The sequence below is a fragment of the Mastigoproctus giganteus genome, chromosome 9, assembly GCF_048544385.1.
Source record: "Mastigoproctus giganteus isolate SK-2022 chromosome 9, ASM4854438v1, whole genome shotgun sequence".
Taxonomy (NCBI): domain Eukaryota; kingdom Metazoa; phylum Arthropoda; class Arachnida; order Uropygi; family Thelyphonidae; genus Mastigoproctus; species Mastigoproctus giganteus.
The window spans coordinates 171529185-171544860 of NC_143583.1; the positions used below are offsets into that span (position 1 = coordinate 171529185).

A 15676-nucleotide genomic window follows, 5' to 3' on the forward strand; every position below is an offset into this window, starting at 1 on the left:
TTAAGAAAAAGTTAATAAGATCAATTTTTTCAATTCATAAACTGAATGTGAGGCATTAAATTCTTATTCATAAGCAAGAATATTCACAAATCTGATTGTGAATCAGGATATACAACTTGCAAGGTGCACACTTGTTTATAGATAAAGAAGTGTGCATCTTGCAAGGAATTTTTTTTTCTTCTTTAAGTTCAGGGCCAGTGTGAATGAGTCCATCAGTTAGGCAAGCATTATGTAAAAGTTGGTATTTAAGAACAATTCAGTTATTTGCAAGATAAACAGAATTTCCTGAGACAGAAAGACAGAGAATCAGAGTGAATTTGCTAAATTCATTCTGATATGTTTGTTGTTTTAACATTAAAAATCTAGAAATAAAAATCCTAGTGAATTCTTATATACATAGATTTCAATTATATAATCTGAAATTTCATATTTTTCTGAGGAGAGAATAATGAAATTCACTTCTAATATAGAAGCAATAAACATATGTAGAAATACATAACTAAGGTCATAAAACGTTATTTTATACTAATTATTTAATTTACTACTTACAAGCACACGTATTTCCAATTTCTCTGGTTTGGTCTCCATTCGAACCATACACTTCAGGGAAATCTTAATATTCCGTCCAAGTACATTGCGAATGCTCTCTAAAATTATATCAATCTAACAATTATCTCCTCAATTAATCAAAATAAAGTATATAAACCACTTAAAAATCATTTACTACATAAAGTAAAAATGTACAATAATAATTACCATATATCACTGTGTATAAGTAGACGTCTACTTTTCCGGCTTTAAAATTCAAGTTTAATCATATATTCATCATTAAAGTCTCTCACCCTCTTTAGTGTCTTTCATTTCTCCATAGTAACATGTTATGTGAGGAGGACTTAATGCAGTGGTTTTCAACCTTTTTTTAATAACGGCACCCCTAAGTAATTTATTTTATTTTGCGGCACCCCTACACAATTTTTGCAATATATATAATATTAAAAATATATATATGTTATTTATTACAATAATATAATTATAAAAATTACATTTCATAATATAAATTATATATATATATACAGTATATAATTTTATTCTTTGTATAGAGGTACTAAGTAAACATCAATTATAGATCACCACAAAATTAAAAAGATACTGTACACCTTTTTATAATGAAATAAACATATAAATTAAAAAATAATAAGTTTAAGTAACTTAAACCCAAATTATGTGGCACCCCTGGAATGTTGTTGTGGTGCCCTAAGGTGCCGCGGCACCCCGGGTGAAAACCACTGACTTAATGTATGAGATGTTTATGATTACTTCCTGTGCCTTTTCTAAACCTTAGGCAATTTATCCAGTTTGAATTCCTTACATTAGTTGAATTCTTGTGTGCTGATCACATTACAATTTTTTTTTGTTACTAAGTAACAAAAACAATTATTTTATAATCTGTGATAAAAAAAATTAATTTACTCAAACTATCATTTCCATAACACTCGATGGAAGTTTGTTCCAACAAGCTATAACTCTCTGACTGAGAGCATATTTTCACAAACCTATCCTGCAACCATCGTTTATCAATTTATGTTCCCGTGTGTGTTGTACAAGAAAGTTAAAAATACCACCATCATTAAGTTTATTCAATCCATTTTAAGTCATAAAGACTTCAATCAAGTCATCTCAAATTCTAGTTTCCAAGTACTGCAATTTTCAGAACCAAAAGTCTTTTGCGGTGAGAGTACTCCTTTGTGTTCTTGACTACTCTGGCTGTTTCTCTACACCCATTCTAAGAAATCATCTTTCTTAAAATCAGGCTTGCAGACCTGTATACAGTATTCAAAAAGTAGCCTAATAACTATTGCCTTATACAATGGGATAATCATTTCATTGTCCCTGCTGGCAAAAATCACTTCATTGTCCCTGTACAACAATGCCATAACCCCCCCCATTAGCTGTTCTGGCAGCTTGTACACACTATTCAGACAACTTCATGTACAATTACGCCTGGTCTCTTTCTCTCTCTCTCTCTCTCCAACGTCTTGAGAATGGTACCATCTTAATTGGTATAGTATTCTGGGTTTACTAATGCCCAATAAGCATTACCTTGCATTTATTGATGTCAAAGCTCAACTCATCAGCCTTATTTTTCTAGGTCTTGCTGGCAGTACTATGCCTTGATTCCTGTCATTAACTACCCTGCTAACCTTTACATTGGCTTCAAAACTTATCCTGTCTTTTTTCATTCTTTGCTGCCTTGAGTATGGTAGTACCGGATTTATATGTTATTCTGAGAATACTGCAACACAAATTCAGTATCTTACATTTTTCCCATCTGCCTAGTTTCTCTAGGATGTTGCAGTAGCATACATTGATTATTCCTGGCATTAACTACTCTGCTAACCTTTGTATCATAAGCAAACTTCAACATTAAATTTGACATGCCTTCATCAATATCAATAATAAATACTGAAAACAGTAATGGGCCTAATACTGAATCCTGAGAGACTGTACCAATAATACTGGTCCACAGTGAGCGGTGTCCACTTATAACCGCTCTGCCTCCTACCATTTAAACATTCCTTTATCCATACCAGTAATTTGCCTCTAATGCAACATTACACCGCTTTGTATAGAAGTCTTTCATGTGGAACAGTGTCAAAAGCATTAACAAAATCTAAGTGTGTGATATCAAAATTACTTTTTGCATCTTTTTGTTCAAAATGATCAAACAAGATCTCCATAACTTCTTAAAAAACCTGCACTGTGATTGATGTATAACTGCATTCCTATTAGGACGGTTCTGCATTAATTCCTTAACCACTAACTTCATTATTTTCCCTAAGACAAGCTTACAAGTCTATAGTTATTCACTTTGCTTTCGATGCCTCTGTGAATAGGAGACATTTTCACATCTACAATCTATAGAGCAGTTAGGCAAACTAACCCCTCTTACCTGAGTAAAGTAATGCTCTCATAATTATAGCTAAGTCTGTTTGTCCATTTTCCTGCTTCCTTTAATGTAAGTGGATATATTCTGTCAGCTCCTTTACTTCAATTTCTCATTGACGTAAAGAGTTTTTCTTCTGTAAATATTAATGCAAAATAACTGTTGAGTTCATCTGCAACATCAGCTGGGGTATCTAATACTATTCCACAAAGATGCTGTGTTCTGTTCTGGACAAGGGATGGCAAAACACGGGGCTTAGACTTGATAGAAGTTAAAGTTGTTAAGACCTAATTTCTTATATGTCCAATGTATGCCTTGCAGAGGATGCTTCTCCCCACATGTGGAGAACAGCTAGATTACACTTGATTATAAAAAGCCCTGATCGTCTTCCAAATGAACCAGGTTTGTGTCACTTTTTTGCCTGTATTGGCAAAGATTTATGAAAGACTACCAGTCAACTGATGATTATGTGTGACGTAAAGAATATGGCCTCTGAAAACCAATTTGGTTTTAAGAAAGGTTCAGAGGGTGCCATGTACAGGCTTGTGCAACATGTGCAAGAGTATGATGGACATTCTTGCTTCATTTGCTGATTTTAAAAGTGCCTTTGACACACTTTGGTGGGGGAGGGGCATCTTGGCAAGAATAAAACAAGCTGAATGTACTGACAATCTTTTTTTTTGTATTTAGAAATTATTTTTGTAATAACAAAATAAACGTAAAGACAAGTTTTACTGAGATTAGCTATGAAGTGACTCAGAGATGTTCTCAAGGCTTGGTGGTGATCCCTTTGCCTGGAATTTGGTTCTTGTTGAATTTTTGAATATGAACTTTGAAGATTCAGATTTCATAGCGTATGCTGATGACCTAGCCATTTTGTTATATGAAAATTCCAGATCCATCACTGAATCATGAGCTAAAATTGTTCTTGAGATATTACTTAGCTGGAGTAAGAAGAATAAATTGCAAATATCTCCAACCAAAACTGTGCAAATGCTTGAAAGGCAATTAAGTATGAATATTAATAGAGTACTCCTATTTAGAGCTAATGGAGTCTCCCTGAGGTATGTGAAGACCACTAGGTATTTGGGGTTCTGAATAGGAGAGCGAATGTTTTTCACTGAGCATGTTAAATTTTTGAAAAATAAGATTAGGCCATTGCACTTGAAGATCAGGAACGTAGAGCTGACAGGAATATCAAAAGACATGCACTTGTTGTTGTGATATTTTCTGGCGCAAAGGCTACTTAGGCCATATTGCACCTCCCAAATTATTTCAATCACTTATGATAACACAGGGAGCAGTTAAAAACAGCCATACATTTGAATTTGTTTTAAATAGAGAAAGAATTGAGAGAGAGATTTGCTTCTTTATCAATGACACTATTGAGAGACAGAGGTTGTTGTAGATCTGAAATGATACTGAAAGACGTTCGTCGGGCTTTGCTGAACAAGCTACATTCAAGAAGTATATGTTTTATTGTAAGTGGTTGTGAGCAGTGCGCATATTGCGGAGGATCATTTCCTGTAAGCAGGTAGAGATGTGTGTAGCGAGTATGACCTATTTGGGTTCTGGCTAAGATTACTTCTTTTCTATTTTTACGGAGGCTAGATGTCCATAATTGAGGTTCAGGTTTCAGTTCAAATAACTTATTTGTTTGCATTTTCCACAGAAGTGTCCATTGTTCCATGCATTTTCTCGATACAAGGAAGGGGAGGAATCACATTAGTCCACTTGATATCGATGGTTCGACTGTTGATGATCCTGCTCAGATAGCAAACAAATTGAATGAGTATTTTGCATCTACACTCACACATGAGGAGTTATTAAGGATTGAAAATGCCAGAAGGAAATCAAATTGTAGCAGAGTGCTTAATGATTTTGTAATAACTGAGAGCAAAGTGGAGGAGAAATTGTTGAAATTAAACATAAGAAAGGCACCTGGGGTGGATGGGATCTATCCAGTTATGTTAAAGGAGGAGGCAAAGGAACTAAGCAAACCCTTAGTCATGATTATGAGAGCATCCTTGGACTCAGTAGGATATCCCCACAGACTGCAGATGTGCAAATGTATCCCCAATTCACAAAGGGGATCGAAGGGTGACACGAGTAATTACAGACCAGTTAGTTTAACTTCTGTTCTGGGTAAAATAATGGAGTCAAAGTTAAAGATGCATTGCAGGATCATCTAGACAAGGCTGCAGCAATAATTCAGACACAGCATGGGTTTGTTAAGGGAAAGTCTTGTCTGACAAATTTGATTGGATATTATGATGTGGTTACCAAGGAACTGGATTCAAAAAATAATTTTGATATCATATACTTGGATTTCAGGAAAGCTTTTGACACTGTTGCGCATGGAAAACTACTGTACAATTTGGAGCAGAAAGGTATTAAGGGTAAGTTGCTACAATGGATAAAAAGATGGTTGAATGGGAGAAGACAGAGGGTGGTAATCAATGGGCGCTGCTCTCTGTGGACTAATGTTATTAGTGGATTCCAACACAAGGTTTAATGTTGGGTCCACTGTTGTTTTGTATATTTATCAATGATATTGATGAAGGCATACCAGGCTTGGTGTCAAAGTTTGCAGATGATATAAAGGTTGGCAGGGTTGTTAATGACAGTAAGCTACTGCAACAGGATCTAGAAAATTTGGGAAGATGGGCTGAGAAGTGGCAACTGAAGTTTAACATTGACAAATGCAAAGTACTGCATATGGGTAGAAGTAACCCCAGAAGAATGTACCAATTGTGTGGTGCTACACTTAAGGTGGTAGAAAATGAAAAAGACTTGGGAGTAATTGTGCAGTCAGATATGAAGTTTTCTGAGCAATGCAGACAGGCTGCCAGGGCAGGTTTGGTCAATGATATACAGGAATTTTGTAGCAGGGAAAAGGAGGTGATTGTCCCTCTGTATAAGGCAATGGTCAGGCCATGCCTTGAGTACTGCGTACAGGTCTTGAGGCCTCATTTTAGGAAGGATGTAGATTTGCTTGAGCATGTACAGAGAAGGGCAACAAGATTGGTGAGGGGAATGAAGGGATCCTCTTACCTAGAGAGGCTTAAGTTCTGCAAATTGCAACAGCTGGAGATTAGGCACCTGTCAGGTGATCTGATTGAGATGTATAAGGCCTTGAATGGGTTGAGCACACTGAATTCTAATGGGATTCTTCCACTTTTTCAGATTACGAACCTAAGGGGGCATAAATTCACATTGAGGAAAGATAGCTGTAGAATAGATGTGCAGAAATTTGCCTTTAGCCAGCAGTGGCTAATTGCTGGAACAAACTTCCATCTGTCATTGTGGAAGTTGATGGGTTAAATAAATTTAAATAAAAAAAAAATCAGACAAACATTTAGAGGGAATGGTTGTGTGATTTTTTTTTTTTTTTGGCTGATGCTACATAAGCTCATAAACTTGCTTTCTTGCATCACATGCCACGATTACTACTACTACAACACTGTGTCTATAATCAGAATATGGGACTGGATCATTTGTTGAGGCTATGCTTGAGGGATACTTTTCAACATCAGAAATGCACTTAACATGTTATATGAATGTGAATTTGTCCCCATAGTCAACTATACTACTGCTGCTTGAATACACAAAATCTCTAATTCTGTCATAAAGTATTTGCTTCAAGCTCAGTAATTCATTCAACTCAGGCCTATCATATAGTCTCCACAGAAGCTTTGCAGGGAGACTTCCTACAGATTTACTAATAATTTTGCATGGTATGTTGTATTTTACCAGAAATAACATCAGAGTTACTACTGATAGTATATCTTCATGCACAGACAATGAAAGACAATACTCTAGGTATAAAAAGAGAAAAGAAGAGACTGATAGAAGAATTGACAGATGTTTGGCAGTCAAGGTGGAAGAGATGACATAAGGGCAAACAAACATTCGTATTTTTGCTCAGGGTAATTTAAGTAATAAGTAATTCCCATCATAGATTTCAAAAAAAAAAAAAACCTTGGCTGCAATTTGGTCTAAGGATGCCATTTTTATTGACCGGTCATGGGCTGAATCTTAGGTTATTCCAAATTAGACTTAGTGAATATAAGCTTTGCACATTTTTTTTTTTTTTTTTTTTTTTTATGAAAACCCCAACACGAAAGGTATCAAAACCTATAGTACTTAGTACCGTGCATGGGTTGAAGGAGAAGTATGGGGATACCGGAAACTTTGCTCTAGAGACTAAACATAGGTTTCACCACTTCAAGCCTCCAATAAGCAAAGTGGTGGTATTTCACCGGTTGATGAAAGTCATCTATATACATAATGCTTAGTTGTGAGAATTATGTAGATCTACAGTCAAATTTAGAAAGATCACTTGGTGTTTTAGGAGAATAAAGCTTATGGGCATGTTCACGGACCAATGTTTTTTCACCTACTTCAATACCACTCAACCATCCCTTTATCCATTGCAGCAACTTGCTCTTAATGCCATACTGCTCCAATTCGCAAAGCGGTCTTCCATGTGCAACAATATCAAAAGCTTTCCTGAAATCCAAGTATATGATATCAAAATTATTTTTGCATCCACAAAGGAACTGGATACATCTGGGACGTCTGGTCACTTTTATCTATCCCATTATATTCATTATGTTAAAGTAGGCAGCAAAGGAGGTAAGCAAATCCTTAGCCATAATTATAAGTGTGCATGTTTTCAGGGAAGGCCCTTGTGGATTGGAGATGTGCAAATGTATTCCCAACTCACAATGGAGGATCAAAGGGTTGATATAAGTAATTACAGACCTGTTAAGTTCTGTTCCAGGAAAAATAATGCAGTCATTGGTTAGAGGTCATGCATTGCCATCTACACAGAAATGCAGTTATATTTCCATCACAGCATAAATTTGTTAAAGGGTATAATCTTATATCACCAATTTTATTGGATACTACGATGTAGTAACAAAGCAACTAGATGCAAATAATTATTTTAATGTCATATACTTGGATTTCAGGAAAACTTAATTGCTGTACAGCAATCAAAAGTTTTCCTGAATCAATTTGTACAGCAAAAAAAGATTGCTGTACAAATTGGAACAGAGTGTGGCATTAAGAGCAAGTACTGCTGTGGATAAAGGTTTGGTTCGGTAGAAGGCAGAGGGTAATTATCAATGGACACTGCTCTTTGTAGACTTATGTTATTAGTGGAGTCCCCCATGGTTTGGTGCTGGGCCCAAATGTTATAATTTTCTGTATTTATTAATGATATTGATGAAGGTGTGTAACAAGCTTAATATCTAAGTTTGCAGATGATACAAACCTGCCATACCTGGTTTGTTTCACCCTGCTAACAAAGGTTAAAAGGGTGGAACAAACTTCCATCAGCTTTGTGGAAGTAGATAGTTTGAATAATTTCAGGGAAGAACAAACTATTGGAGAAGAATGACAGGTGATATATGAATTTTTTTTTTTTTTTTTTGGCTGAGGCTATATAAATTTACTTTCTTGCATCATTTTTCACTATTAATACCAATAATACTAAATTTAAATTGAAAATGGTTGCAGAAATGATATGTAGAAATTTGTTTGCAAAATCAAGAAACTGATTGTTGGAATAAATTTCCACTTTGTGTTGTGAAAGTGGGATGTTCGTAGAAATTTATAGAAAGACTGGAGAAATTGTAAATAAAGAGGATATTTTTTTTTTTCTCTTGGCCAATGTTGTATAAGCTTGTTTCCTTGCTATATTTTGCTAATACTAATTCTAACCGTTTCAGTTAATAAATTTTAAAAAAATATTTTAATTTTATTCATTTTTGACACTAGATATGATATGACACTACAGAAAAACGTTGATAGCATTCTTCCTCTTGCTGAGACTATACACATAAGGGGCATAAATTTAAGTTGAGGAAGGAAGGTTGCGGGATAGATGTACAGAAATTTGCCTTCAGCCAGAGGGTGGTTGATTATTAGTACAAACTTTCATCTGTTGTTGTGGAAGTGGGTAGGTTCAAATATATCAAGAAAGAACTAAACAAATTCTTGGAGGGTATGGATGAGTAAAGTGTGTAGTTTTTTTTTTTTTTTTTTTTTTTTTTGGCTGATGCTTTATAAGCTTGCTTTCTTGCATCATTTGCCACTTAATAATAATACTAAAGATATATTTTTGCAAATATTTTGCACACGGATTTTATATTTTGTTACTATGCATTATTTCTGCATTTCTTTTTTTTTGTTAACTTAAAACTATAGTGACTATCACACTGATACTACTTCAAGCTAAATAATTTATGTATTTGAAACTTTAACCATAGTCTGCTGATTGTAGCAGTAATTTGCAGAATTAGGATGATATCCAGCTCAGCCAAAGATGGAGGGGGGGGGGGGGTTATATACCTGTAACAAATCATGATGTAACAGAGGTTAAGTAAATCATGGAATAAATTTTTAAACATTTTAATAATAATATTAAAGTTAATATAAACATAAACCACTGCACAACCTATTTTGAAAGACGCTTCTTCTTGATAACATATGCTCTGCAGAAGCTTATATTTATATAATTTTAATATTACTATTAAAATGTTTACAAATTTAATCCTATTTCACATTCCACACAGCATGATTTGTTACAAGCATATTTCCCAATCTCTCTCTCTATGTATGTATATTATATATATATATACTTATTTTGTTTCATATGCTATAAAGGAATAAACTATTAATTTTTAAACTGGTGCTTTTAATTGTCAGATTGGTGCTGTAGATATTATTATTATTAGCCATATGATGCAAGGAAGCCTGAAGCTTATGCTGCACCACCGAAAAAAAAAATTTTCTGAATTTCCCCGAGAAGTTTATATATGTGGCATTAATGCTATTGTAACAGTTATCAATTAAAATTGTGTACATTGTTTTACTTAGGCAATGATCCTATTTCTTTTTGATCCGTTTTGCTGGTGCATTGATAACTTGGATGGAAGACATGTCAGGCAAAGGTGCTGAATAGCAAATTTGGTGTGCTAGCAGTAGCCAGTTCGCCTATAATATATATTACAGGATAGCAAGATCTTACTACTCTGTAATATATATATATATATATATATATATATATATATATACATAAATATATATACATACATATATACGCACACATATATATAAGAGAGAGAAAAAAATGAATGTAAAACGCATTAAAAATATATATAATGTCAATATGCATAAATTGCAACCTTACATAAACCACCTGGTGGTATCGTGATTTCATAAAAAATATAGGGTGTGAGTCGCTTATATGAATAACTGCGTAATGTATATCACGTGCAGTAAAGTAGTTAACATTTTTTTGTAAATCTATATCGTATTGCTATTGAATTGCATATTATTATGTAAGGCTGATTCCATTTCCTTTCATACACTGCGGGAAAGAAAAAAAAAAAATATATATATATGTATGTATATGAAGGTATGTGTTTGAGAGAGAGAAAATTGTCTTTTTTAACTCATTTGTTTGTAAATTGTAATTTTTACAAATATTCTGTCACAATCTGGTTTCTTTAGAATATATAAGATAAATAAACACACCTACCATTGAGCTCTTTGGAAATGGTACCTTTTGAAGACATTATAGCCGAACTAATGAATCAAAACTGAGCCAAAATCATCTTGATCATACACAAACTTCTACAACAATTTCCCAGCCCTTCATACGATCATGTAATTTCACTACTTAAATAATCCATCTTGACCAACAGTAAATCAAATCGCACCGTTTTTCCAGCGCTACACCTGTCGAGCCTGTCACACTGAACTTTCCCCCATGATTCCGAGGATTCTTGCGCTATGTATTAACAGTGTATTCTGTAAAATGTACACATGTAGGATGACCCAATAGAGCAAGTGATAAAATATATAATCACTTAATTTAGTGTAATTAAATATTTTACTGAAATATATCCAGTTAAAGAAAGGTTATTCATTTTTAGTTTATTTTCCGTTTACCCGGGATAGCGATGGCGTTCAAAGTGTATCAGATGTTTGTTTTCGGAAAGAAATTTCGAATGTTTGCTTTTCTGCATAATAAAAGTACGTATACTAAATAATTTTAGGAACTATTTTCCTAAAGGAAAAAAAATTAAGCTGCCCAAGATTTACACCTGTATGTATTTTCAAGATTTACACCTGTAGGAATTTTCAGTTATATAGCACAAAATATATCATAATATTGCCTTAATGTTAGTACTGTAAACGGTACAACTACTGAAAGGAAGTATTTTTCTTAAAATGCATTTTTATTTATTTCATTATAATTATTTTTAAACATAGCCTGTAAGTTTTTAACAACATTAACATTTTGGAAAGTAATGTATTAATATCCATCCCGGTAATACCATATTTTCATTTGTAAGTTGAAGAAAGCCAGTGGTACTCGAAAGCTAAGGAAAAAACACAGAAACGTAAATTTTTAAAATCATTTTTTATTGTGGCAAAATGTTATTGATACATTAATTTTAATGTTGTATAATAATGCACAAAGACTACAAGTTTTGATCTGAATTTTCAGAATTATGCAAGTGATAAATCGACAAATATGGTACTTTGATAATCCGTGAAACGAACCCAAATAAGCTGTCATGGATATACACCTGAGTAGTGTATACGATTGCTAGAGTTGTCTAACCCTATTCTTGCATAACATTTAGTGCAAACAGTGAGATTCCTGGAATTGGGCTTGCTACTGGCAAGACTACACTGTCAAGAGCATCGCAGTAATGTTGTGTATGGCTATGTTTACACTCATATCTCAAATCTCTCTCTGAATATAACTCAACACTTGCATCAGTGTTTTCTCTCCACTATAACTTCCCTGTACTCACTTTTACTTTACTACAAACGAAAAAGGTATTCGTTTGTTTATTATTCTTTTTTCTTAGCCATATTGGAATTTTTCTAATTTTTTTTCAACTTGAATAAGTAAATGTACATATTTTCTGGGGCATTAGTAGTAGAACACAAAATGATAATTTCCATACAGCAAGAAATAATTTGTTTATTTATGCTAAGTACATAAATGAGCAAATTTATGTGTGCATATTAGTATGTGCAAATGTCTGTAGTGGTCAGCATGGACAAAAATGGTACTTGGATAATCCATGAAAACAGGCCTTAATAAGACATGTGATAGGTACATACTTGAGTGATGTATGCATGGTTGTCTATTCCCATTTTTGCATAAAGATCTCAAAATGGGGCTCCCTCTGTGTCACCTGGCAATACTAGGTAGCAGATGAATATCGTCAACTGGTACCAGTATCGTACCACAACTTTGCTTATTAATATTAGCTCAAGGCTGCCACAGGCTTTTGCTGCACTGACCAAAACAAAAAACGAGAAAATGTAGATAAGAAAATGCAAACTATGTGCTTCCCTCTGTTGTTGTTGTTTGGTTTTTAGAAGCACTGGCAACTAATGCCATATTGCTCCGGGGATATGCGGTGGTCATTCCTTGACCTTTCCGCATCCTCCGTATTTGGTGGTCACGGGCTCAAACCCCGGTCTAATCAAGAAGTGTGTGCTTACGCACTGCCGCTCCTGCCCACCTGGCTACGGAGGCGCCGTGCTTCCCTCCTTACATAGGTAACTATGCAGTTGACCTTTGAGTTTCTTAAAACTGTCAGCCTCATCTACCTACAGAGACAACTTGTTTCCAGTAATCTTAATGACTTGCTGGCTAAAAGGAAACTTCCTACCATATAGTGTAAACCTCTTACCCTGTAACTTATAAACTTCAATCAGGTCCCATCTCAAGTGCAAGACTGCCAAGCTCTGTAAACCACATAATCGAAGTCTCATATGGTCGCCCTTTTGCCAAACTCACCATGCGAGATTAGCATTAGCATTAGTGGAGGCATATGATGCAAGAAAGCAAGCTTATACAGCATCAGCCAAAAAAAAAAAAAAATGTTCCCATTTCACCCATCCATTCTCTCCAAATGTTTGTATAGTTCTGCCTTGAATTTATTTAAGCTGTCAACTTCTACAATGTGAGATGGAAGTTTGAGCAATCAATCACACACTGACTAAAGGCAAATTTCCACACATCTGTTCTACAGAGTGAGTCACGAAAAAGTAGCCCATCACTCCATTCTTGGAAGACCCAGCAGCCAATCAACACACGACCAGCCACCTGCACAAACAATCTTCCCCTCATAGATTAGTAGCATGCATCACACCTCAAGGTCAATCTCGTTGGAAGACTGTTTTGTTAGACGTAATCCAGTTTGTGTCTTGTGTACGATTGTGTATGTGTTTGTAAGGATTTTCTGCTTCGTGCCTTATTCAATTCCAGAAAAGGTTGCAATTGTTGAGGCATATGTGCGTACTGGTTCATTTAAGGAAACAAGAAGAATGTTTGCGGAACAGTTCCCCACTGCCAGGATGCCAGAAAAATGCTGTATACAGCAACTTAGGGATGCTCGATCCAACTCAATATTTTATGTCAGATGAAGCCTGGTTTCATTTATCCGGACACATCAATCCTCAAAACACAAGGTACTGGGCAACCGAAAATCTACACCAACTCCATAAACAACCTCTTCATGATGAAAAAATCTGAGTATGGTGTGCCATATCAGCACAGCGAATCGTACGGCCCATCTTCTTTGAGATAACTATTAACACAGACGTGTACCTTGCAATATTTGAAAGCTTGTATGTACAATTAACCCCTGAAGAGTGGGTGTGGTACACATTTCAACAAGATGGGGCCACTTGCCATACTTCCCACAGAGTGCTGGCCTGAATTCATGAAGCCTTTTCAAATGGAAGAACTGTCAGGAAAGATTTATGCTCCCCACATTCCCCAGACCTGTCCATATGTGATATTTATCTTTAGGGCTACCTTAAGGGGAGAATGAGACGAACCCGCACATGCTTCAGGAACATGCTTCGTCTCATAAACATGCACATGCACATGCTTCGTCTCATAAACGAATGTTTATGAGATGAACCCGCACATGCTTCAGGAATTACAGGAAAACATTCATATTGCTATCGCAGGCATCGATGGTACAGTGTTGCAGAGAGTTTGTCAAAACATGCTGGCACGGGCTCAGCACTATCTTGCGGCCCAAGGAGGTCATTTCCAATGTAATGTACTATTTGGTCCTTGAGGTTATCTCAGACATTCTCTCAGATATGCCAGACAAACTGTACTTGCCCTGGGAGTCTAAAACACTGATGGAACTAATATTCGGGTGACACTCAAGTCAAGTGTACCCAATTTCGGAGAAGTCCGGATGGTCTGTGATAGCCAAATCCTCTGCTTAGTAATCCTGTGTATGACCTCGAGGTGTGGCGCCCACACCACATGGAGGAGTGCCACCCCTCTATGTTACCAGGCAGTACTAGGTGGTAGAAGCAATACCACCACTTTGCTTATTGGAGGCTTTAAGTGGTGGAACCCATGTTTAGCCTCTAGAGCTAAGTTCCGGTCAACCCTTCCCATCTCTTCTATCATAGAGTATGATTGATGACTTTTGAGGTTATGATGAACATCGTGGTGAGATCCAATATTCCTTACATTTCGAGGGTACAGCTCTAAAACAGTGTTCGCAGGCCGGCCACTAGTTAGTACACCCAGACCGAACCTGTTCGTAACGCTTTAGGAGGCTTCTCAATCAGCTAGTGTATAATCTTGTTACCTCTACTCTGCCAGATAGTGACTGGAGGGAGTCCGAGTAGTGTGTATGCGGGGAGCATTGTCGAGGCCACGTTATGTCAAGGATCTGGGTATATTCTTACCATGTGTACGCCATATCCAAAAATTTCATTACTTCATACAGCATGTCCCACCCACTTTTTCTTACTATTGAATACACCATGAATTGTCAAAATAATAGAGCAAGCTTATCTGCAAAAAGATCTAAACCGCCCAAGGACTTCCTAATTCATTTCACAAATATACGTGGTCTCAATTCTAATCTCAACGATGTCTATTTCCACTTGCAGTCTGCCAAACCCCATGTACTTTTTCTGACAGAATCTCAGTTGTATCGAATGAGAAGTAGTTGAATCAGTTGATTCAACTACTACTCATCTCAGATGGCAAAATTATTCGGTGTATGATTCCTTTCGCTTCAAAGGTGGTACGTGTGCATATGTCCATTCTGATATTCCCTCTGTCAGAGATGTGGCAATTTGGAATCTCCTCTCTTTGATCTTCTCTGGCTTAAAATCTCTCTACCTCATTGTGTCAAATTCATCTGTTGTCTCTACCGTTCTCCCAACTCCACTAATCACTTGGAGCTCTTTGACTTCCTCTCTTTGCAACTTAACTTTCTCCAGTCCAACTTTACTAACAGTGAGGTAATTTTCCTTGGTGATTTTAATGTTCAACTCCAGCTGGCTTCCGTTTTCTAGTCACACCGACCCAGCTGGTCGAGATGCTGAGGTTTTTGCAAGTACTAATGACCTTGCACAGATTGTTCATTTACCTAAAAGGATACCGGACAATCTTAATCATACAGCCAACACGCTGGATCTCTTTCTCACAAACAACCCTACTAAGTACACAGTCGAAGTGAAAGGTCCTTCAGGCACTTCAGATCACAACTTGGTGATTGTCTCTTCTCCAATGGAGCCTTTATCTCATGGCTATTCCTTACCTCGTGTTGTTTGGCATTACAAGAATGCAAAATAGGATGACCTGCGAGATTTCTTTTCCTTGGACGGACTACTGTTTCCAAACTTCTGATGTCAACATTTGCT

General features: G+C 36.0%; 2 protein-coding genes across 6 annotated transcripts in view; one reads left to right on the forward strand and one right to left on the reverse strand.

Annotated features, from left to right (window-relative positions):
- The window catches only part of LRR (capping protein regulator and myosin 1 linker 1 leucine rich repeat protein), a 1021987-nt gene extending 1011274 nt beyond the window's left edge, over positions 1-10713 (reverse strand). For all 4 annotated transcript variants that reach the window (XM_090381859.1, XM_090381857.1, XM_090381858.1 and 1 more), the window contains exons 1-2: positions 10497-10713; positions 550-647 (exon numbers count right to left, since the gene is read on the reverse strand). In XM_090381859.1, coding sequence (XP_090237985.1) covers positions 550-647; positions 10497-10533 — 135 coding nt within the window. In that variant the 5' untranslated portion in view covers positions 10534-10713. The remainder of the gene's footprint in view (positions 1-549; positions 648-10496) is intronic.
- Positions 10714-10918: 205 nt separating this feature from the next.
- The window catches only part of Coq9 (ubiquinone biosynthesis protein COQ9, mitochondrial), a 159112-nt gene continuing 154354 nt past the window's right edge, over positions 10919-15676 (forward strand). For both annotated transcript variants that reach the window (XM_090381378.1, XM_090381377.1), the window contains exon 1: positions 10919-10993. In XM_090381378.1, coding sequence (XP_090237504.1) covers positions 10921-10993 — 73 coding nt within the window. In that variant the 5' untranslated portion in view covers positions 10919-10920. The remainder of the gene's footprint in view (positions 10994-15676) is intronic.